The 25,360-nt window shown below is 40.1% G+C and overlaps 1 protein-coding gene across 2 annotated transcripts in view; it reads left to right on the top strand.

Moving 5' to 3' along the window:
* The window catches only part of cpeb4b (cytoplasmic polyadenylation element binding protein 4b), a 39,751-nt gene extending 14,910 nt beyond the window's left edge, over positions 1-24,841 (top strand). The window contains exons 3-11 of one of the 2 annotated variants that reach the window (XM_037747598.1): positions 577-667; positions 7,041-7,091; positions 12,328-12,351; positions 13,700-13,870; positions 14,329-14,418; positions 14,826-14,944; positions 15,100-15,214; positions 16,587-16,768; positions 20,165-24,841. In XM_037747598.1, coding sequence (XP_037603526.1) covers positions 577-667; positions 7,041-7,091; positions 12,328-12,351; positions 13,700-13,870; positions 14,329-14,418; positions 14,826-14,944; positions 15,100-15,214; positions 16,587-16,768; positions 20,165-20,392 — 1,071 coding nt within the window. In that variant the 3' untranslated portion in view covers positions 20,393-24,841. The remainder of the gene's footprint in view (positions 1-576; positions 668-7,040; positions 7,092-12,327; positions 12,352-13,699; positions 13,871-14,328; positions 14,419-14,825; positions 14,945-15,099; positions 15,215-16,586; positions 16,769-20,164) is intronic. The other variant, XM_037747599.1, reaches the window with a different exon arrangement.
* The last annotated feature ends 519 nt before the right edge of the window (positions 24,842-25,360 follow it).

The following is a 25,360-nucleotide window of genomic DNA, read 5'->3' as shown; positions in this document are numbered from 1 at the left end:
GCCAATACTCTCCAAAAGTGGCAGAATCTTAAATTAAGAGTCCATCATGCATTTGAGTCCTCATAAAATCTTGGTATTGGAATTAGTGAAAGCAAGGTAGAAAGAAGTATGAATTGAAATTAAGCAAGACATCATGTCTTATGTATTTTCAGAAGTAAGCAGGGTTAAAAGGGCCAAGGGCTAAAGCAAGAATGAAGGGGAAAGCCTTCACAGATAACATGGAAAACTGGGAATTAATAGCTTACCTTTGTCCCGAGTGTTTGGGTTGTTTTTGAAGTGTGAAGGGTATATTTTACAGTATATTTTCTGGTGTAAATGAAGATGAATGCCGTCTCCTTGTCTTGTGTGTGTGCTCTTTGTCCAGTTTGGGTTAATTGAGGCAATATTACATTAAAAGATAAAGATAAATCTAATTGTTCCAGTTGCTCCGATTACACCGGACATTTTCTGCCATCTCTCGGCCTGTCAACTCTCTCTCGTGACTACCGCGACAAGCCTACTGTAAAAACTGCATATCTTTGTAGCAGTGAAAAATAAAAGTTAATGGTGTTTCTCCTCTTTCTCTCCTCTCTTTAGGAACGCACCAGGTCATTTGACAGCTTCAACATGAACACGCTGGAGAGCTCCCTGATCGACATCATGAGGGCCGAGCAGGACACCCTGAAAGGTGAAGATGTCAATCAAGAACATGAAACACTAAGCAGACAACTAGCAATACTACCATTTACATTTTATACTCCTGTGAACCGCAGAGACGCAGTACACAGAAGCTAACATAATGACATGCCGTAGATGAAACAAAAATATCTTTGGATTTTATTAATTCTGATGATTCATATGTAGTTTTTGATAGGAAATGAACGACGTGAGTGTGTAACCCACGAGTGTATTTTCCCACTTTAGCTGTCCTTCTCTAGGTGTATTTTTAGCTCACATGTGAGTCATATTTCATACATGGCTAGCGCACAATATTTACCCATGGCATGTGTCAACTGCATGTGATTATCATAAAATGGGCATGTGGGTAAAGGGGAGACTCATGGGTACCCATAGAACCCATTTTCATTCACATATCTTGAGGTCAGAGGTCAAGGGACCCCTTTAAAAATGGCCATGACGGTTTTTACACGCCAAAATGTAGCGTAAGTTTGTCACGTTATTTAACCTCCTTCACGACAAGTTAGTATAACTTGGTTGGTACCAATGGTTAATGTGTTATTATCGCGTTAACTTTGACAGCCCTAATTAACATCAAACATATCTGATAAAGATAACAATAAGTGCATGTCATGATTGTATCTCATTGGCCAAGCATCCGGTAAGAGTGTTGCACTACAAGTTAGAGGTGATAACTGCTCACACACACTTATTCACAATTTAACACCAATCCTTAGCAGAGGAGTTTCACTTCCTCCTCAGATCAGATGTCTAGACATTGTGTCGTCTTTTAGTGTTATGATCAACAACAATATGAGAGGTCAACTCACACCTCTGTGTTCCTGTTCCTCTTCCTCTCCTTCCCACTCTGAATTAAAAAACAAAAAAAGGTTTTCTCACTTTCAATGCAGTGAGTCTGACCTCTTTTTCTCATGCCGTTTGAGAAGGAGACGCAGAGAGAACACAGGGCTGATGGAAGCTTAGGCTTTGTATTTAAGAGGGGATTTGTGAGAGAGATGGAAGGCCTCCCACTGATCTGAACTGAAGTTGTTGGCCATCATTAGTTTCTAATGATCACAGCTGCAGAGCCTCCCATTTTGAAGGATGATAGCAATTTTCTTAACACAATGTTGTACAGTTGTTTCTGTCCAAATAGTCTGGCACATTTGTCATAGACACAAATGCATGTTACTGTTACCTGGAGTGTGAAGTTGTGGGTGTTTATCTAATAACGTCAAGTCAAATCACGATGAACATATTTTCCACATATTGCCAGTAAAAGTGTGAAAAGCAAATATTTGGCTTGTTATCTAACAGTGAAACTGATGTAGGCTAAACGTGTACCTTTGCACCTTTTAAAGAGATCATCTGATTCATTTCTGGATAAATTCCTGTATTGCTGGATATGGATTATATGGATTTTATGATTACTGTTGTGCATTTTTACACACGTGCTAACACTCAGTTGCCAGTTTATTTGGTACACCTAGCTAAAACTAATGCAGTATAATAATTAGGGATGCACCGATCAGATTTTTTCAGGCCCGATAGCGATTCTGAGCTTTGGGTATCGGCTGATACCGAGTACCGATCTGATACCAGTGTTTAACTAATAAGCTGTCTGCTTCACTCTGTGGAAGTGACTGGGATCATTCTTTTATGTGTAAGGCGACATCAGGCTTGACTTAAACATTGCTCTTCTAACTTTGTAAAACAAAATGAAACAAATAAATTAGGGCTGTCAGTCGATTAAAATATTTAATCGCGATTAATCGCATGGTTGTCCATGATTTAATCGTGATTAATTGCAAATAAATCTCAAATTTTTTAAATCGTACACCAGCAACTTGGTAAAAAAATACAATTGAAGAGTTAACCTTTTTAATGCTGCAACAAATTGGTCAAAACAGGAATTGAAATTCCAGTCTATAATGTGTATAGTATATAAACATACAATTTAATAGATTCGCCCCATTGTCACCAATACCCGATCCAGCTATTTGAGTCAGTATCGACCCGATATCCCATATTGATATTGTATCGTTGCATCCCTAATAATACAACAGTCCTGCAATAAATCCTACCTCAGTGAAGGTTGAGCGTTTTGGAGGCTGTAGCTTGTGATGCTGTTGAACTGTATTAAGTTATACTGAGAGGTGTTAACTGTTATTTACAGTAGACAACCCTCATTGATATAAATGGGGTGTACAAAATAGTAGGAATAGGTACACCAAACTAAAACTAGTTGGTTAATAAACTGGCAAGTGAGTGTATATTCTCTACATTACAAAGTAGGAGCTAACACTTGTAATTGGCTGAAAAAAGACTCTAACTGACTTGGATTATTGATTAATAGAGACTAGGCAACATCTGTTATTGGCTGAATGGTGTTAGGAAACATTGGTCAATGATAACCCAGAAATGGATTATTGAATAGAGCAGGGAGCCAGTGTTGTTTATTGTTTTAGAGGGCGTAACTGACAGTAATTATAGATAGTTAGCTAACAAGAAGTTCTGTGGCGAATATTAGGTGTTGGTTTCGAGAGGGAGTAGCTCGTAGGAGTAGTTGTGCTAATGACCATTGTTTGAAAGGAAACACCTTTGATTTGTCAAGACTTTAGTGGTGTTAAAAGGATTTGGGTGTAGAGTTTAAGTTGTCAACCACATTTCTTAGTAGTTTATCACACCATCACAAGACCTAACCCTAGACAATGAATACTGCACAACTATTTTTTTTCTTTTTTTTTTTTTACGTCATTGCAGCACGAAAATGAGAAATAATAGCCTGCGAATATTATATATTTAGGGCTTTTATTGTGAATGGTAAGAACGGAAGGAGAGGATCTGGTCTGTGCTGGTTGAAAGCAGAGACAGTGAAAGTAAAGTTTTTACGTTCTGGTCCGGACTACGGAGCCTTTGTGTTGTTGTTTCATAAATATAGGTCGAAACTTAACCCGTTCCGCACTTGATTGGTTGATGCCTTTATTCGCCGTGCAAAAGCTCCGAAAATCGACCTTGTTCCAAAAAAACATTTTCTTTTTTCCCTCCTAATATTTGCCAGCAGTTCCAAAAAATATATTGACGTGCAAATTAATTGCAAAAATGGTGTGTAAAGGCCTTAATGGGCTGAGTACCAGAAATTGATTAATGTTTCTATAAGAGTATAATGTCAAAATACCAGCAACAAGATGTTGTTTTCCTGTTAAATGTTATTGTGCAGAAAATGAAAATCAAACATAGCACATCTTGTCCCTGGTTTAATCTTATTGGATGTATATATTCCCATATGTTCTACAAAGAAAGGCTCAGCCAAGTAAAGCCCACATCTACCAGTTTCACTACCAGAATAACAAGATGAGTGAAAACTCTGAGCTCCAGACACTTAACTATCACCTCGTATTTATTTCAGCCTCACACCCACTGGGCTCGGCCACTTCCAGCTGTGATCTAATGTTCTGCTGTCAAACCTTAGTAAATCTTCCCTCAATATTAAGAGAGGAGGACTGGAAGGTTACCTCATTAGCCATGTCTTGGTGTCTTCGCTCGAGCCATGCTGGCACAGATTCCTGCGACTAGATTAGATCCGAGAGCTTGGCACCTGAAGACAAAACAAGTTTTTCTTCTAAAATTGAAAACCTCCACAAGCTTCCGCTTCATTAGGAATCAAACCATGTCAGGGTTTTGAAAATGATGAAGTATTGTTGACCCCCAACTTCTTATAATAGTTGAATGCTTTGTCTATTTGTGTCACAACTCTGTTTCTTTGTTGAAGAAAGAGAGACTTGTCTGGCAGAGTTTATTTGTGATACAGCGAATGAATCTTCAATGTTTTCAATTCATTCTACGCTTTGTCCAATATATCGTATCACAACATGTTTCTCTTTCCTCTCCTCTCATTTGACCTGATCTTTCTCCAGCCATCCTCTTCAGATTTGTCCTTATAAAGCGGCTCATTCTTTACTGCTTTCACATGATGCATCACGCCATATCTCATCCCGTACTCCTTATCTCTTTTTTTGTTTGTAGCCCTTGGCCTGCTTCAAAATATTAATCTGTTTATTCCTTGTTTTCCATAATTATAGTCCAGGCTTGTACACTGCTGTGCCAAGTGTAGCAGTGTCTTAAGTGAGTCTTTTCCTTTTTCCCCCTCACGGCAAAGTAAAAAGAAAAAAACATAATTACAGCGTATTCTTTCTGTGAGCGTCGACTCTTCTCCGGGCCAAACTGTCCCTTGCTCCCTCCTGCTCTCTGTCACATACATACAGGCATGCACACAAATACATGCTAATAAATACAGACAGCATGCGTACACAAGCACATTTAGATGCACATAAACTGGAGCGCAAATCTCTCATCCCAGCAGAAACATATTGAACAAAAGTGAGCGCGATGAAGCACGGGAACAGGCGAGACAAAATGTCTACAGTAGAAGTGGCTTTGAATCGCTTCCAGCATTGTCCTGACTGACAGAAAGGATCCCTCTGTTCAACCACCACACACACACACACACACACACACACACACACACTCACCACTGTGTAGCGTGTGCTTGTGCATGCATGTGTTTAAACCGTTACTGCACTGTACATGTACGCAGCTTGCAAATAAGGTTCACAGAGCGGGCACACAGAACCCTGCAGACACACAGGGATGTGGCGTGCTTACGTGCCAGCACACTTGTTCCTCAGAGACTATTAAAGGCTCTTAAAATCCAATATGACGGGTTGTGCTCAGATGGACTTTGATTTTGGGTGGTGCACCTATTGGCACATATATTACTAAGCTAAATTACAGAGGGAGATATAACTGTTGAATTCTGCCGTGCAGTCTAGAAGAATTGAGCCTGTCCGCGTAATCTGGTTTTGGTTGGCACCTCTAATTTTATTACAATTAAACTGAGCGTTTTATAGAGTGAGTGTATTTTGATGTGATGAATGTGCTTGAATGTATGGAAGTCTGTAGTACAGTAGCTCCCGAAGCCACGGGTGGTCCGTCCTGGTTTCTGTGGTCTAGTTCTGTTTTATGCACCACATCTACTGAGTTACTGTGGGGCTCAATAGGCGAGGTGTGGGGGAGGGGCCTGCAGATTTCCATGTGACCGAGGCATCGGAATGCACCAATCACAGGGCGGTCCGTACCCGTACAACAATGGTTGTACTATTTCAGCTCTTTCATCTCATTATCCCTTCTGAAGCAAGCGGGCCTTGCATAACTTTGAAGCTTGTTTGGCATCATAACATGCATTTGCGTGGGTGCGGGTGTGTGTGTTTGTGTGTGTGTGTGTGTGCGCGCGTGCGAGACGGGCCTGGCAAATGGCTCAATGTAAAATGTATGATATGAGGCTCAGAGAAAAGAGAGAGCGAGGCACACATACGGAAATGGAGGTCGATGAGAGGGAGAGAGATGGTCGGTGTCCCACAGATGTAGTCTCTAATGAGACTGATATGAAAGCAACACTCAGTGTTCTCATATCTGTTGTAGCCGCACAGAGCTGCTCTTAATGAACCGTCTGAAACACCCAATGTCCAATATGTTCTCCTCTACAAATCAGCTTTTTCAATCCAAATCTTTGCGCTGTCATTTGGAATACGTCCCACATTGTGTGCAGAATGGTTCAAATATTGCTCATCAGCGAAGTAAATCTCTGCACATGCAGCAATAATCAAGAACATTATCACGCTCACAGAGCCAAATTACAACATGCTTAACTGATAGTGGGGCTATTTTTCCTCACATTGTTTGTCTGGGATTTTTGTGGCTGCCATTTTGTGAGTTGTACTTTATCACAGACGCGTTTCTGTTAAATCTCAAAATGGGATATTATCTGGAGTAGGGCTGCAACTAACGATTATTTGTCATTGTCGATTAATTTGTTGATTATTTTCTCGATTAATCGATTAGTTTGGTCTATAAATTGGGGAAAATGTTGATCAGTGTTTCCCAGAGCCCAAGACGACGTCCTCAAATGTCTTGTTTTGTCCACAACTCAAAGATATCCAGTTTACTGTCATAGAGGAGTAAAGAAACCAGAAAGTATTCACATTTAAGAAGCTAGAATTTGCCCTTTTTTCCCTCAAACCAATGAATCGATTATCAGAATAGTTAGCGATTAATTTAATAGTTGACAATTAATCGATTAATTGTTGCAGCTCTTATCTGGAGGCCATACAGTCATCAAAATAGAAACTCTTGTACTACCTAGTGAAACAGAGATTTTGGTTTAGAACAACGAATCATAGCATAAAACAATATTCATCCTTAGACTGACATGACGTCAAAACTTCTGGATTTCCTTTAATGATTTAAAAGTCCCTCGGTGTCTAACATTTAGTCATAAATAAGCCCCATCATGTTAAATATTTCTGTTTTGTGTGTCTGTGCAGGTCGTCTGGGGTTCCCCCATCCAGGAGGAGACAACCCTCTGCCCCTCAATGGTACGTATGACATCCTACTCAGGTTTTCCATTACATATCAGGGATTAACATCATAAATCACAAGGAGTTTGTGTGCAAAATGTAATACAGTTATTTTTGACGAATTCCATGGAAAATGATCGGATGTCTTTTAAAACATAATTGAGGAAATGTTAAGCTGTCATTCTTTTCATTAGAGGTTATCAACGTTTGTAATGGTGTTGTCCTTCTGTCTAAATTAAAATCGCTCATTAATCTGAAAATATGCACCCACCTGGCAGGCTAAATATAAAGTAAAAATTTCATTTTTAGTTCCTGTATGCTCCCTCAGATAAATCATGTCAGGTTCGCCCAGCTAAGTGGACATCTATAAAGTTTGATTCACCCAGTTTAGTGACTTTTGTGACTCTCACTTTGTCTTGTTGAATCCGTGTGTAGGTGACACTAAGTACAGCAGGTGGAAATAGTTGGCCGGTGTGAGATAACCTTGAGTGTTTACGTCTGAAGCTTTGTGCGCCCTTGCTTGCCTGGGATTGAATCCAACCTAAAAGTTTAGTGTTTCTGCTCAGTTGCCCGTCTGCTTTGTAAATGTCCACATGAAATAAACACACTCGCCTCTTAAAAGTAGCTTTAACCAACAAGCATTTCTGTTGATGACCTTTCACCTAGTTGTGAACGTCTGTCGGGTGCAGGGGGCAACTCCAGGTTCTGAGAAGTGAAGCCAATGCGGGAATGCCTTAAAGGACCAGTGTGTAATAATTAGGGGGATATAATATTAATAAGTATGTTTTATTTAGTGTATAATCACCTGATGATAAGAATCATTGTGTTTTTGTTAGCTTAGAATGAGCCGTTTATATCTACATAGGGAGTGGATTAGTAAATGATGGTCCCATTTAGAGTCAAATAGACCATAAAGCAGGGTATGCATTAGGGCGTGGCTACCTTGTGATTGACAGGTCACTACCACGGAGTTGTCCGGTCTGGGAGTTGTCCGTGTTTTCGTCTTAGAACTTCAATCCTTTCATACTGTGTTTTCAGTTCATGAAAGTTAATTGTAACATTTTTAGTCGCCTAAAACATTCAGCGTACGGTTGTACTTAGCTCCACCCTCTTGTGTCACTTCTGGTTGCAAAAAAACAACATGGCGACGGACAAAATGCTGAACTCGAGGCTTCAAAAGGGTAGACCACAAACCATATGGGTGACATCACGGTGTCTATGATCGTGTCCTTTCCTTTCCTTTGACTGTTGATACCGCTTCATCCCTCAAATAAAAAGATGGATGAAAGAAGATGAATGGACAGAGAGAGGACGTAGTGGTTTTTGACAGGAAATAAGTGGATGGATTGAGGGAAAGAATGAGATAGAAATTGCATTGCATTAGCATGGGACAAGCTATACTGTATGTGTGTTAGCACCAAAACTTTCTTGTCCTGTCAACGTCTCTTTCTGAGTGTAGGGTTTTAGGTTTGCGGATTTGATATTAGGTGTCTACATGCAACTAAGGTCCCCTGCTGAATGCAAACCAGGGTGTTGTGGTTATGTGGTATTATGCCTCCTCTAAGACCAGTAGGCCGCTATGATGCCCCTGATTTTAGGCTTTTTGATGCAAAATGTGAGGCTCTTCTGTAGTTTAAAAATAATTTACTATTTAAATAATTCCTACAAATATATTCCTTCATCCCTGTGTTTCTGAAAAATACTGTGAAGATATATAATCATTTAATTTCCTCATATGGCACAGAAGTAAAGAATACCTGTTAACTGTATATACACAACTACGCCTCTCTCCCCAGTGGTTGAATAAAATCTAGCAAAATCCCTTTGACATGCCGCAGTTTTCCGGAACAGCAGTTTAATATTCAGCTACCTCTCCTCTGCCCTTGGACACTCTCGTTCCCTTTTATCATTGTGTAATGGTGTTGTTGTAGCTTTTGCCTTCTGGTCCTGGGCCAGGATGTAAAACACGAGAGGGCCAGTAGTTTCTTCACAAGATCGCATGGGTCACATGGTGAGATCACATGGTCGGGAGCTGTCATCAAGCCCTGAGACAGATGGTGCAAGCGGATAGGCAGGATTCAGAGGTTGCACACCAGCTCTCTCTCTCTCTCTCTCTCTCTCTCTCTCTCGCTCTCGCCCTCGCCCTCTTTTTGTCTCATAAGCGTACACAGATTGCATTTCTCATTCTCTTGATCTCTCTCGCTCACTCTCATTTTCTCTCACCCCCACACAACGTTTTATCAGCTTGTTTCTCCATCTCTTCCAATCTATTTTTCTCCCTCTCTCTCTCACACGGCACATGCACGCACATCTTTTTATAGCCCTCTCTGCTCTCTTTCAATCTGCTTTCCTGTTTCTCTCTCTCTCTCTCTCTGTCCTCTCTCTTTCTAGCTCTGTTTGACCTCGCCCCCCCCCAGAGTTAATGTCCATCTGGGCTGGAAAGTCCAGCGAGGGAGCCGAGGATTATTTGCTCGTGTGTTCTGGCCACTTCTTCCTCATCCTCGCTCCGTGTCCTTACAGTTTTTTAGATGGGTCAATCTCTCCAGTGTCCACATTTTAATTTGTTTCACTTCAGCTCTGTGCAAAGAAGCATTATGTCCCCGTGAGTGTATTAAATTGAATGAGTAAAAAAAGAGCATCTGCTTGTGTACACATGTGACCACATTGTGGGGTGATGCACATGTTAGATGGGTTATAGATATGTGTTTAAGGCAGGAAATGGAATTTGATTTCTGCGGCATGAATTAAACAAAAATATAGACGATGTTGGTGCCTTCAAATAAGTGGAGCGGATAGTGGACAAATCATGCAAATAGTGATACAAGCACCACATTTGGCATGATGATTACAGAGGGGACACTGAGCAAATATAAACGATTGGCCGCCAATTGACCTGAATGGTTTCTCTCATAGAAATTCATCTACTTGGTCGATTTGAGTGATCTTGGTGTCAAATTATATGTTTTCTAGCATGCTTTTAACTGCAATATGGCGGCCATTTTGTGTCTGTTTAGTGTCTGTTTCCTCATGAGAGCATGGGGTCACAGCATCCAGGGACTTCCTATTGTTGCTGATGGCTTTGTCTCCTTGTTGACGTTGTCAGAAATGGCGGAGGCCTTGGAAGTAATTTTTCGGTGCATAATAAGTGAATGTATATTGTAATTTTAGTCGTTTGTTTTTCTTTGTAATTTTATAATAGGTCTGAGGGAAATGTTGATATTCCCAACGGCTTCATCTTTTTCCTTTGTCATTATGTCTTTGCATTTACTGCATTATGTTACCCACTTGCTAGCTTGCTAGTTTCTTAGTAGCTGTCTTCTCTCGACTTAATGACTTGAACGCCAAGCATTTTGTTGTAAATACGAGCTCACGAGTTTCATTTGAAGGCACCATGTGACCTTTTATATCCATATCATACCAACAGAATTATTTAAAATGTGAAAAATCACTTTTTAAAGCAGCATCACAGCCATACGTGGATTTTATTTGGGCCCTTAGATTTGTAATGCTATCTGGTTTTAGAAGAAACCATGGTGCTTTCAAAAAGTGAGTGGTTAACACTATTGTTTCCCTCGATCCGTCTCCTGCGGTTGCCACGGTCACACAAGTTTAACAATCATCAACGACCCACGCAGATAGCTGTGCACGTACATAACAGTGGCATTACTCTCTCCTTGGTGCCACTGCTGCCTTCCTTGGCCGCTTGTGTTTACATTGTGGAAACAATGGAAGTAAAAGTCTGAAGCGTGACTGTAGGAGTGCAAATCACATATTGTGAAATGGCTGGCCAGATCCAGAAAACACTTGATGGTAGCTGCTCTGTTATTACTTCTGGCACTTTCATTTGGTTTATTGTGGAAGAGAATTTCTCTCCCCCCGTAGTTAGCCACAATAGTGCTTCCTCTGCACTTGTATCAGCAACAGACTCTTAACAAAACCACTGGGAACGCTTGGATTATAGTGACATACTTGGTGAATTTCAGTCTTGTTTCTGTCAGTGAGACTGCACTGAATCTGCTGTTGTTGTTATTATCAGGGCTGTACATGATCTTGTTCAATTCTAATGCAGACGTTTATGGGTTTACTAGACTATCTTACTATCTTATCACAGTCCTTGATTACCGATGGTGTGCTTCAAGGTTCAGTCCTTTGGACAATTTCTTCTTTCCCTTTTAATAGGATTCTTGGTCGTAATTGACCCTTCGCTAAGTCCCGCCCCTTGAACGCATACTGGCCAATCATAGCGTAGCATTGGCCAGCTCTGACCAAGGTCTGACGCCTGATTTTCTTCATTTTCAGGCTGGTTTTGTAGAGCCTAATCATGGTTAAAGGTTGTGTAATAGTGATACTAGTTACCCGGAGAGGTTGGAAGGAGATATAGGTTTCTAATTCATTACGTTTCTACGCAAAAATGAATGGAGCTAACATTAGCAGAGTATGTTCGCACATCATTAACTGGCTTTGGCACTATGCTACGCAAGCTACTTCAGGTATACTGTATGTATACACATGCTGCTTTTGCTTTTGTAATAATTGTAACAATGAACAGGAACAGTGTTGTTCCTTAATTTCTTGTCTACCAGGTGATGGTGGTTCACTTTTACACTGTGATCTGTGGGCTTTAGCTTCTGTCTTTATCTTTTTAACATGTCTTTCGCTGCTGAATTAGTTTGACATCCTGATATATATCCTCCAAACACATATTGTAAATGCTTCTGTCTGCTTCTTCTTTCTGAAGAGTGGCAGCGGGGGAGGGCGGGGCTTAGCGAAGGGTCAGTTAGAAGGCAGGAAATCTCCCTCCACTGTTGCGCATGATAATACACAGTTGTACTTTTCAGTCAAGTTGCTCAACTGTCCAATGTCGTAATCCTGATGCCTGTATTTACTTGAGTTACTTTTCTATTGTTATATGACTTGTATAATCTTTGTTACCGTTGTCCTGATCTGTCCTTTGTCTTCTTTGGATTGTATCTCTTATCACTTATTGATAATGATGCAACTTTATTTTGAAAGTACTGTATAAATAGCCAGGTGACAAGTGTCTACAGACCTTCAAAATATAGACTTGTACTTTAACTTTATGGTGTAGTGCTGTTATGTGTGGTGTCAGTTCCACTGGTTAATTATCATTCAGGGCGGGTGGGAACATCCCTCCATTGTCATGAAGCACCTGACACTTGTATTGGTACAGTGTGTATTATGCATCTTTTATAATCACCCTCTCCTTTTTGATTTGTCCTTATTCCACATGCAGCCAGGAATTATAGCAGGAGACGAGGTAAAATATAATCATGGGTATATTATGTCACTTTTTCCAGCATAAATTCAGCTCTCTAGGTCTCCGTATATTGACTGACTTTGTGATCTGAAGCAGTGCTGTCGTGATTTTATTGGTTATAGGGCGTTGGTTGTTAAATGAACGCTCCTAAAAAAGTTTTTGAATGACTGTGCGCTTTGTGTCCGTACAGTGACGTGACATGTTTTTTGTCTGCATGATTGTCTTAAGTGTCGAGCCTTGCCACGAGCTTGTGAAGTGATCTTGTGAAGTGATCTTGTGCATCTTTTCATCCTTTTAGTGTGCCTTTCTCTCATTGTGCTTGACTCTGCTTGCCTTTTTTTTTTTTTTTTCTCATTTTCACATACACTTTACAAGATTGTTAAGTCAGACAATAGCTGTTATTGTCACATTTGGCTGAAAGTTAACGAGACAGAGAGACTCACACAAAGTGTAGTATGTGATTTGAAAACACTAGAAACAGAAGCACAGACACATGGCCAGGCAAATGGCCGAACACACACAGACACACACGCACACACACACACTTATAGACACATCCTCACTCACACACAGCACATACTGTAAGCTGAGGCTAACTCCGTTGCATAAATCTTTATAAAGCAGCTCAGGTCAGGTTGTATAGGGGCAGGAATAGGCCAGGCAGGGCTTAGTCTCCACAACACTTGCACAAACACTGAGAGGACAAGTGTGTCTGTTAGAGAGAACCTGCATGCATGTTCAGTCCTTCATTGACATTACAGTTGCTGGCTGTGTGTAAATCAAGTGACGTTTTGTACATTTCTTACTTTTTGTTTAATTTTCAGCCCAATTCTTTTTGGAAATTACTCCAATATGTACCTTCAAACTGCAATATCTCCATGCCAAGCATCACTCATAACCTCTCAATTTTTTCGGTTATGTCTATATTTGTTTCTCCTAATTTTAATTTGACAGTTCTAAAATTAGTTTTAGTTTAACATGACCCCCTACTACTGTATGTTACCCTTCATTCATACTCTTTCATGACATTTCACTCTCACCAGAGCAGAGGCATTAAAGTCACACAGTGCCCTAGGAAATAGAAATATGTTGTAATGCTTCCCATGTAAAGTGCATTGCATGCTACTAACTTGCCCAAATTATGTGGTAAGCGATGTTAGATCAAGACTAAACAAAATACTTAGCTTCTTCCCCTTCCGCCCAGCGCCAGGTGGACTATTCAATGCAGTGAAAACTGTACTGTACAGTACACTTTATGTACAGTTGTCACTGCTGCCCTAGGGTTATAACCATGACAACAACGACCTGCTAAATCTTTCCTCCTTTTTATTCCCTCTCTCCCTCTCAGGCCACTCCTCTCTCTTTCCCATGGAGGATGGTTTCCCTGATGATGAGCGTGGTGATCAGGGTCTTGCAGGCCTGGGCTCTCCACACTGCTTTCCACACCAGAACGGAGAGCGCGTCGAACGCTACTCACGCAAGGTCTTTGTGGGAGGACTGCCCCCGGACATAGATGAAGGTAAAGTAGTTACATTAAAGGTATAATATGCAGTAACATTTTATTCCTCCAAACACTGGCTCTAACTCTTTTGCCTTTTTACGTAACCTGAAGGCCACCGTAGTTCTCCGACATGCTTGTGAAACTGTGGCAATGTGAACCGCAGAGTGCAAAACCGCCGTCTGACTTCCGTTGCTCCGAAAGTAATTATTATGGTGAGGATAGCCTCTGAGTGAGGCGAACAGCGCCTCACGTTACCACAGTCTTGGAAAGGGAGGAGTGAGAGGAAAGGTAATCAGTTTGTTGCAATCTGCAACCACACCACTAGATGCCCCCAAATCCTACACACTGTACCTTTTAAAAAGGATTTAATTTCTTTCGGTTATGAGGGAAACTTAGAAGATAGGGAACTTGAGGGCAAGGTATACCATAAGACACCATCGAAAAATGACGCATGCATTCTGTCTGCTTGATTTCAGATGAGATAACGGCCAGTTTCCGGCGTTTTGGACACCTGTTTGTGGACTGGCCTCACAAAGCGGAGAGCAAATCCTATTTTCCACCCAAAGGTTTGTGAAATTCTTCATTCTGTGCCGTTTCATCTCACAATTATTTACGGTTTTGTTAGAGTAGCTGTAATACCTTCTTGCCATTTATCAATACCAAATTCCTGATCCAATTTATTACTACAAAAATAGGTTTCAGTTATTGCTTCAGTGTCTTTGTGTTTCTGTGTGTGAGAAAAAGACCGATTTGTGCATCTGTGCAGTCTGGTTTTGTATTTATCTATTATCTGAAGCATTTTGTAACCATGTTTGTCTTTTTCTCTGTCTGTTTGTAAAAGCTTACATCTTCCTGCTGTGAATGTAGAATGTCGTGTTCAGTCAGAGTAATCATTGCGCTCTATTCCATCATGACTCTTTGTCAATACATCGTGTCCCCAGCAGCATGAATAACCCTGCTGTATTTTGTGTAGGCTACGCCTTCCTGCTGTTCCAGGATGAGAGCTCAGTGCAGGCTTTGATCGATGCCTGCATCGAAGAGGACGGCAAGCTGTACCTCTGTGTGTCCAGCCCCACCATCAAAGACAAGCCGGTCAGTGGGAACACACACACACACACAAACACGCCCATCTGCTCACATCTCTTGCTGCAGTGAAACACTTGCGGTCATGACTTTTACGTGACTTTACAACCAGCTTGTTCTAAACTGTGCTTAGCGCTGAAACCTGTTGGTTTTGTGTGTGACAGGTCCAGATCCGCCCGTGGAACCTGAATGACAGTGATTTTGTGATGGATGGATCTCAGCCTCTGGACCCGAGGAAAACCATCTTTGTGGGAGGTGTCCCTCGTCCGCTCCGTGCAGGTAGCCTTCATTTATGTTTCTCTTTTGATTTAAAAGACAGGTTATCATTATTATTATTTTTTTTAGGTGTTTATATCATTCTGTAGTTACTCTCGTACCCTGCAAGGTAAAATGTCTATTTTGTGAATGGAGTCTGGTCTGGTAGCTTTGAAGAACGCAATATTACGACTTCAGTTCAGTCCTTTCCCACGGGGAACTGAAGCAGTTATATCGCTCTCTTCAAAGCCACCAGACTACATTCACAACAGCAGTAATTTTACCTTGCAGAATGCAGGAGTATACATACAATGTAAAAAAAAAAATGGACTGGACGTTTCCATTTGAAAAAAATGGAACAGAAAGCACATGGACCCGCCCTTTAAGACTCTTTTTCCACCAACAAATGAGCGTTTATAATGACAACACTTACATTTGAAGTATGTATTATGCATACAGGTTGAATCCCATATGTTTATTGTCTCATTCCCATATTTTCTGTCATTTATCAAAAGCCTTTAATACATTTTCAATCCATCTCTGCATATGTTTATACCGTAAGTCATGGATGAACAACACTAAGTAGCCATCCTTCACTTCTCCTGCATCATTTCATCCCAATCTCTTTGAAATGCCAGCTGTAAACAAAATTCTCCTTTTGGGTGCGACGCTGCAATGTGATCAGCTCGTCTTCATAATAAACATTAGGCCTGCTAAGAGAGCAGAGCTAAAAGAGGCATTGTGCCGCTGAGATGGGCTTTGACCTACACTGGTGCCGCCAGGAAGTACCCTCTGTGGCACGCTGTGTGCGTAGTAGAATATTATCCTGATAGCAATGTTATGTACAATGTGTTTTCATGTTTCTGCACCGCTGGTAGCTGTGTTTTTGACTTCTGCGCTGTAGTTTTGGTTATGACCAAGGTCATAAGTTCCTGTGGTGCATCACATGTTTTATGACCCTGTGTAATATTTGGGTCTAAATTTACATATATATAAAAAATAAACTGCCATTTGATGTTTTTCATGTTTTCACAAGTAAAGCTGCCTCGTAAATGTGCAAGGTTATCTCCCCCCAATTTGCATATTTATCAACCCTTGTTAACAAAAGACAGTAAATTAACTTTTTGGGAATGTATTGCAGCCATTTTAGCAGCCGACACTACTCTCACATTTGCCCCATTAAACTCTGCTGAACTTTAATCCATCCGTGTTGACGGCTTTAAGCTCTCAGATCAACAACCCTCATCATCTTGGTGTTTGTGTTCACTGGCTACATGGGCACGAGTTCCTGTTTGTGATTGTGTTCATGCCTTTTTGCTTCTGTGTGTGTCAAACTTGTTGTTGTGAATATTTCGTTCGGCTAGTTAAATGTGTTCTTTTCCTCCCCCCTTTGCAGTGGAGCTGGCCATGATCATGGACCGCCTCTATGGCGGGGTTTGCTACGCTGGCATCGACACAGACCCTGAGCTGAAGTACCCCAAGGGAGCAGGGCGGGTCGCCTTCTCTAATCAGCAGAGCTACATTGCTGCTATCAGTGCTCGCTTTGTACAGCTGCAGCATGGAGAAATCGATAAACGGGTGAGTGGAAAGAAAAGAGAGCTCAGTGTTTTTTGGTCTCCCCCTCTCCGGTTCCCCTTCTTTCTTCATTTGTCTCCCCCACACCTCACTTCCTGTTCTGTTTCTCTCAAACTCTCCTCGCCTTTGCCCCTTTTCTGAGTGAGAGAGAAAGTCTTACTAGATTTTGAAAAAAGCAGCACTGTATATAGAAAGCAAGTAGCAATACTTGCCTATGTACCAGAGAGTGAAAGTATAAAAAAGACTTACATGAAATGCAACATAAACAATGTCTCTTCCTCCTTATTTAACCTTTATTTCTACAGTACAGCGTAGGTTGGATGAGCATACATGCTTATTTATAGCAATGCCTTGTTAACAGTTGCAATGAGACGTAAAATAAATAAAAGGAACAGATACTCATCAGTATAACAGAGTAATAAAGTGAATATTCAATTAAAACGGTTACAGGCAGGTGGAGGGTATTTACTGAGAAGCAATGTTGAAGTTCAGCTGCTTTCACAACTACTTGGAAGACGGTCCCTTAAAAAAAGCAGTGTTTTTAAAAGCGGCTGCCGCCTTTAAGGTCCGAGGCTGCGATGACAGGCAGGTGCTTTGGATAATGTCATAAAAGCTTTCTGGCAGAAGTGCAAGCCAGGTTGGCGTCATGTAAACAATTTACCATGAAAATAGGCTTCATGTTGTCCTAGCGCCATGTTGTACAACTCCGGGTATTCAGACACCTGCGTGGCGACGAGAAGCCCCTTTACAGAGGTTTCTAAGGGTTTTGATTTTTAGATCTCATGGCAGATTATTTTATGACACCACTGCAGTAACATTAAAGGGATAGATCAGGTGTTTTGAAGTGGGGTTGTATGAGGTACTTATCCATAGTAGGTGTATTATTTACTGTAGATGATGGTTGACGTGCCACCAGTTTGGAAAAACAGACAGGAGTACCGACACCGGAGCAAAGCAATGTACTGCTGTGGACGGGGGTGGCAGAAAAACATATTTTAGCCACCTAAAAGAAAGGCCCACCTAAAAAAATTTGAATATTTTCTGACGGTTAACTGAACTGTAAGTGAAACGTATTTCTACCATTTTTGTCATCTGAGCCTGTTTGCTTTGGAGAGAGCATAGATAAGTTTCACTTTCAGTTCAGTTCGCCGTCGGAAAAAAAGAAGGAAAGGGCTGTCTGACGGCAAGATAAAGCGGTGAAAATATTCTAATTATAGCGTACACTTACGGATATTGATTTTTTTTTTTTAGTTGAGCCTTTCTTTAGGTTGTTAAAATACGTTTTTCTGCCGTCCCCGTCCACAGCAGTATATTGCTTTGCTCCTGCGTCGGTACTGTTTCTCCATTCTGTGGGCGTGCCGACCGTCATCTACTATAAGTAACACACCTACTATGGATAAGTACGTCATACAACCCCACTTAAAAAACACCCAAACTATCCCTTTAAAAGCTGTCCGCTGGCTGGTATGTTCAAATCACCAACTTCTATCCAGAATGCACTCTGAATCTCACCAGTTAACTGTGTAGGTTATGTCTTTACAATCACTCACACTGTGTACAGTTGTGTGATGCGTTTACACTTTCAAGCCAAGTCTATCAACGACTTACACTCTGTTGTCAGCAGCCATGGAATTACAGCAACACACAGCTCACAGTGGCCTGTAATTGAATCAAATATTATTCACATTTGCACAATAGAGGTGAGTGAACAAAATAACGTGACCAGAAACCCAACAGAAAATATCTTGTGGAGAGGTAACATCATGATATGAAATACTGGAATAATAGTACGCTGCTTTCTCATTTACATAATTGCTGGGCAAATTTTGTAGACGGGAGTGCCTCAGTGACATTCACTTGCTAATAGCACAATCCCTCATCACCGAGCAGCTGGTGCAAAGCAAGTGAATGGTGTACAGTATGGTCTGGAAATGGGAGTGTGAATCCACAAATTTCAACATTTAGAGCCTGTCACATGCAATTATTCATACAACAGGTCACCGGTCCCTCTTGTTTCATTACTTACCGCAATATTTAAAATGAATCCGCCACTAATAATAAAAGCTTACTATTTAGAGATGCAATTACAGAATGTATAATACATTGGCTATTGCTGAAAAAACACAGAACATAAATGGTATCAAAAAAGGTTTGATTGGAAATCTAAAGGATTATAACTTTAAAAGGAACAGTGTGTAGGATTTAGCGACATCTAGAGGCGAGGTTGCAGATTGAAACTCCTCCCATGTGCCAAGCGTGTAGAACAACTATGGTGGCTGACACAAAAACTGAATGTCCCTATCTAGAGCCAGTTGTGTTTCAGATTTAGTTTAGCTCTGAGAATGTTGAGTCTATGTACAGTGGAAGTTGCAGTTTGCTGCAGCTCCTCAAGACCAACAGAGATCTCCTGTATCTTGATTCCCGCCGGCTGAGTGGAGTGACGATGGGGTTTAACTCCGGAGCGAGTAACGTTATCGACTCCGGCCCAAGCAGGAAAAGTTACGATTTTCTGTTCTGGGCTACTGTAGAAACATGCCGGACTCCGTGAAGAGGACCCGCTCCCTATGGAGATATAAACGGCTCATTCTAAGCTAACGAAAACATGATTCTTTATTTTCAGGTAATTATACTATGTTTTCTTTAGTTACTTAAAGTTGCAGTGGGTAGAATTGCAATAAAATGGTCAGTATATCCTGATAGTAGTGCTTGAAACAGGTAATCTGAAAAAAATCATGTGCCTCTGTGTCCTCTGGTGCTCCTAATGGTATCTGCAAGATTTCACAGACCGGAGGAAAACAACCAATCAGAGCCGAGCTGGAGCCTGACGTCTCTGAGCACTGTAATGCCTATTTCTCGCATAATAAAGGATAGGCATCACAGTAACAGAATATTGATTCATATTTGATCAGCGCTGCCTAGTTTGACCGGAGTTCGCGAGTAATTTACAGCTGCCTCCGTTGAATAAACAGCCAATAGGAATGCTCGCTCTCTGAAATGACCTGTGATTGGCCAAAGTCTCCCGTCACGGGCTAGATTTTTTAAAGCCTGAAATCAGAGCCATGAGGAGGTGCAGAAGTCTAGTTTTCTCTCAGAACACTTGAATTACAATATGCTGAAAGGTTATTATGGAATCTTTGCCCAATAATGCCAAAAACATTTTCCCTACCTAATAGATCCCCTAATTGTTACACACTGTTCCTTTAATTAACAATACCTTTAGTATACAAACTGTTTTTCATGTTTTCAGATCAATTTTCTACCTTCCAGGTGCCATCTGTTTCATTTCCTGCAAGTTTGCTGAATAACATCTGGCAGAGACCGAATGTATAAATTGAACAGCAGTATACAGACACAGAAATAACATCGCTAAATTCAAATGATTCCCACCTCTGATTGCAGGTGGAAGTGAAGCCATACGTGCTGGATGACCAGCTGTGCGATGAGTGCCAGGGAACTCGCTGCGGCGGGAAGTTTGCACCGTTCTTCTGCGCCAACGTCACCTGTCTGCAGTACTACTGCGAGTACTGCTGGGCGGCCATCCACTCGCGCGCCGGACGAGAGTTTCACAAACCCCTGGTGAAGGAGGGAGGCGACCGACCCCGTCACATCTCCTTCCGCTGGAACTGAGTGGACGACAGAGAGAGGGAGAGGCAACAGGGGAGCATGAGGGCAGGTAGTGCAGGAGTCGCAAATCATTGTACAAATAAATGCACTTTTCTGTTGCTGGTTCCTTTTTGCTCTAATTTCACTGAACCTTTTTTTCTCATTTTTTTTAAGTTAATATATATCTATATTTTGAAGATAGAAAAGAAAAACTGGAATTATATCCAAATATGTCCAGCAAGGAAAAAAGATGTGTAACATAATTTTATTTATGCGTTTGATTTTTTGAAATATTTTTATTAGTTCTCAAAAAAAAAAATACATATATAGGAAAGTTTGAGGTGTGATATGGTACTCTGCTATTCAATTGGCATATTTTTTCTAAACATTTGATTTTTTAATTTTGATACAAGAGGCCCCAAAACAACACACTTCATTTGACATTTGATTGACTTCTTTTTTGTAGCAGAGCTATTGCTTTTTTATTTTGTACCAAGTCGCAAAATGCTGTTGAAACAGCATTATCATTGGCTATTTATTTCTGAGAGGTGTGATTAAGTTCTCTATTGATACAAGAGGCTCCAGAGCAAATGTGAATTGAAAAAGGTGTTGCTAAAGAAGAGTGCACTTATTTCCAATTTTTAAAGAGTGCAGATACAGTATATGAGACCCTTAGTAGTTAACCAAAGCTGAATCTTGAATTAACTTTGAAGACCAGAGAGGGCCCACTGCAGAACGATTCTTTCCCCCTCCCCATATCTAAACGTTTGAAACCTCTCTTTTTATGATTTCCAACGTCATACGAATATTTTGATGTTACTTGAAAAAAAATCGCAACGAAATTTTAGCAACACATATTTGGGTTTTGATCTCCATTTTGACATGCAAAAACTAATACCTCAAACTCAGCTGCTAATGTGCCGAATACAGTTTAAAAAAAAGAGAGAAAAAAAAAAAGCAAGAAAGAAAGAAAACACCCCGCTCGTGTTCTCCTTTCCTTAGAACTAGAAAATCAAAGGGAAGTGATGCAAACGGGCAGAGTGTGACGTGACTGGCACAGTTTTTGTACTCACTTGCTTCAACACCTCCTTATTTTTGTAATCAAACCCAGGGTTGTGCTAGAGGACAGAGCAGAGCATCGTACAGTATAGTGTATTAGGGGAATGTATGGCGTTAAGGGAGGCTACAGGAGAGACAGACAAGGCTTACTGGTAAAGAGATAAGTCCAGCCCAACTCCCCCCCCCCCTCCTCCTCGTGTCTGCCTGTGGCCTCTGCTGCTAAGCATAGCAGCTAAACGGAGAGTAGCGAGGGTTTGGATCTTTCAGGACTGAGGTTAAGGTAACACCTCGAGAGAAGGCTGGTCAAGCGGCCGCCTTTTTATTGCAGTTTCTACGGGGGCTAGGAAAAATCGAACGGGAAAATGCCTGTCCTTTTGTTAGTTTTTTTTTTTAAATGCATTTGTGCAATTCTCCCAAGTCTTTAATGAAAAAAAGTTCTACTTTGCATCTGAGAGTCAGCTACGTTTAAATGAAAGAAGCAACGAAAGTTTATCTGATTTTCCCAATCGTCAGCACACATTTGAGTCGTGGAGGGATCTGCCCTTTCGGCGAACCCCTCTATCCTTTCTCCTGCCAAGCTAATCCAACTCAGCATCCAGTGTTTTTGAAGCATAAATGAAGATAGTCTCTGCAGTGTGCTCTACTACTACACACTTGTGACCCACATGCAGTTTGTTTCTTGATAACAGTCAGTCGTACCCAGTGGCTTTTTTTGGGAACCAAAGATGGCTGTGCAGTAGTGGGTCATACTGTAGCTCATTTTCTTATTTCGTTTTTTATTCTTATTTTCCTTTTTTTCTCATTTTCTTCAAAGGATGTTTTTTTTCATATATATTTCTTAAAATTCTGTCACTTCTACCCAGTTTTGCTTAACTGTCAAGCCCAGCAAACCAAAGATTGGCCTTGAACATGATATATTTATATATATATATATTTGACAGTGCAGTCAAAACACATTAGAACACCAGTGGAAAAAAAACAACAGGGCTTGCAGACACAAACACACACACACACACACACACACACACACAAGGCCTCACACTCATAGCTCAAAAACGGAGGTGCACGCTGGTAGGCACTAGTTCTTTTTATCTCAAATAGGTCTGCGGAAAGTTTAACGTAAAAGTGCACATTCACACAGCAAAAAGTAAAACTAATCCTCACATTTGTTTGACGTTTGAAGTCACTCAGTGGTAACCTACTAGCCGAGCATTTAAATATGTCAGGGAGTTAGTACAGAAAACTTGATTATACACACTAGTGAGAAACGTATCCTCATATCGGCGTGGTGTCGTCGCACCAGTTTTGCACCCTGGACATTAGTTTTGTGGGTGTGGTGGGTGAGCATTTTAGAAGTTAAAACACTTTGTGAAGAATTTGCTGTTAAATGAGATGAAAAAAAAAGATTATTTTATACATGGCCTGCTGATTTTTGGTACAGTGTTTTCTAGCTAAATTATTTTGTCATGCACATATAAACATTTATTATGCACTACTTTTCTAAATATTTTTTCTTTTTTCCAACAGTCATTTTAGGCACATTTTTCACAAATGGGGAAACTCCTTTTTGCAATACCTCAATTTTTCACATTGTGAAAGGTAGCTTTTGTACTTTTGTTACTGAGAGATCTGCATATATGGAAATGTTCATTTTAAGAAAAAAAAAAAGTTGAGTGATTTCAATATATATTATTTTCAATTATGCTTTTTATACATTTCAGTGCTGAGGAAACTTTACAACTAAGTGCGCACTTGTGTTGATGCGACTTCACATCTGCAGAGGGAGAGACCAAAGTGTATTGCTCTCTTGCTCTTAGCTTTTCGTACACTAGATATTTCCAGTCAATCTGGTCACAATAACAGCATGGCGAGAATTAAAAAAAAGAAGAAAAAAAGTTGTAATTTGAAAATCGATGTTAATGTCTCTAAACATGGCTATACTAGTTGGAAAATGGTAACTTCTGTCTTGGTTTCCTCTCCATAGATGGAGTATAACTTATTATAAGGAGAATGCAAAATTCGGTTCACGCTTAAACGCTGAATCTCGTATCACAAGAATGGATGTTTGGTGTTTAGATATTTTAATATTTCAAAAAAAGTATATATATATTCTTGAACTTGCCAACTAGCACCTATTGTAATCCTTAGCATGCATGACAAAAAAAAGAGAAAATGACAAGTACATGAATTAGCTATTAAAATTAATTGTTGTGGTGTGCACCAAATGTTTCTCAACTATTAAGTTGTTAAGGACACCCCAAACCCACTCTCACCTCACCTCACCCCCCTCCCCCTCTCCCCTCCCCACGTGTTGATCTCCTCGCTTCCCCATTCGCAGACCTCTGCAGGATGCACATGAGAGATAAGACGAGAAACAAGACAGAAACGTAACTTTAAAAACCGATTTGGCAGTGCAGGACTTTGAGCATCCTTATAGAACACTGTTTTAATAAGACTTGAGAACTCATCCCCGCTGTCTGTCGAGGTGATCTTATATAGACCTATCTGGAGGAAGGGGAGCTTAAAGACTTGAATGTGGTAAATGTTGCAAGTTAACTTCAAGTTGTTATGTGCAATACTTCTTTTGAACCTTTTTCCAGATAAAGACTCTTTGCAATGTAATTCTTTAATGCCATTTTTAATTGCAGACATTTAATTAAAGAAGATGTTAATATGTTTTTCACAGTCATTTTCTACTGTTATTGTAATCCTTTTCATGCTGGTGTTTGTAAAAAAGAAAAGAAATCAAACTATTTGTACTAATATAAATAATTGAAGTTATTTTTAAAACATTAAAGGTTTTGTGCTCATTTGCTTATTTTGTTTATTTTAAGCTACTGTGATTGATTGCATTGTAATTATTAGGTCAACAATGTATTTAGCTGTTTATTGGTATATTTTTAATTGGAATGTATAATTGATTTTTATAATTTTGATCAGATTTTTGTTATATTTTTGAGGTGAAGCTTTTAATATGTTAAAGTGTCTAGTTTTTACTAATTGCTATATTGTGCTCCACAATATATGGTTCACATTTTCTGAAGGAAAATAAATATTTAAATATTTGTCTGTTAATGATGTTACTTAATGGCAAGATTTCAATAGTTTTTAACTGTGTTTGGGAAGGTTGTTGTATTTATTAATAGCATTTTTTACTTAAGATATCACCTTAATTTTTATTGTCATTTCACTTTATAAGTTCCTATTTTTGTATTTTCCTTTCTAATTAAGTTATGTAATACGGATATGTCCATATTTCTAGGAGTTGGTCTGTAGAAGTGCTAGTGAAACGAAAAAGAAAAATCTAATGTTATTTAATTGTTTGCAGCCAACTATTTATAACAGTATGCATAATTTTTAAATATTTGTAATGTGAAATGTTGAATGAAATAAATCTTAACTGTGATGAAAATATGTGCTTGGTGTGCGTATTTATGTGAAGTCATTGGACATTTAAAACTGTTATGGTCACATCTGTCTGTGTTGTGATCACAGTTTGGCTCTCATGTAATATTACCAAGTGCATGAGCAGTCAGTCCAAACAGTAATTGAACAAAGAGCTGAAAGGTGGTGCTTCACTGCCTTGTACCTCTGACCACATCCTGGAGCACACAGCAAAAAATAGGATTTCAGAGGTGGTCTTAAAATGTATTAAAAGTTGTTAAATCAATTCAGCGAAAATTACGGTCCTTAAAAAGTATCAAGTCTTAAATGCGATTTTCTGAGGTACAGTACCAAATTTCTCATTTTGTTTTCAGTATGCAAATTTGTCCAAAGAGGTTGTATGCTGCAAGTTTGTGTGAATATAATCTTTGCGTGGGAGCGTTGTGGGACTCTATCTAGTATATTATCAGAATCTAAAAATGATTGAAAAGGTCAATCGTTACCACGCTCACAGACCGCCGGACTGAATGCTGCTTGAAACCGTTATAC

Source organism: Sebastes umbrosus, chromosome 17 (genome assembly GCF_015220745.1).
Source record: "Sebastes umbrosus isolate fSebUmb1 chromosome 17, fSebUmb1.pri, whole genome shotgun sequence".
In the NCBI taxonomy this organism is placed as follows: Eukaryota; Metazoa; Chordata; class Actinopteri; order Perciformes; family Sebastidae; genus Sebastes; species Sebastes umbrosus.
This window is presented reverse-complemented; position numbering and strand designations above follow the sequence as displayed.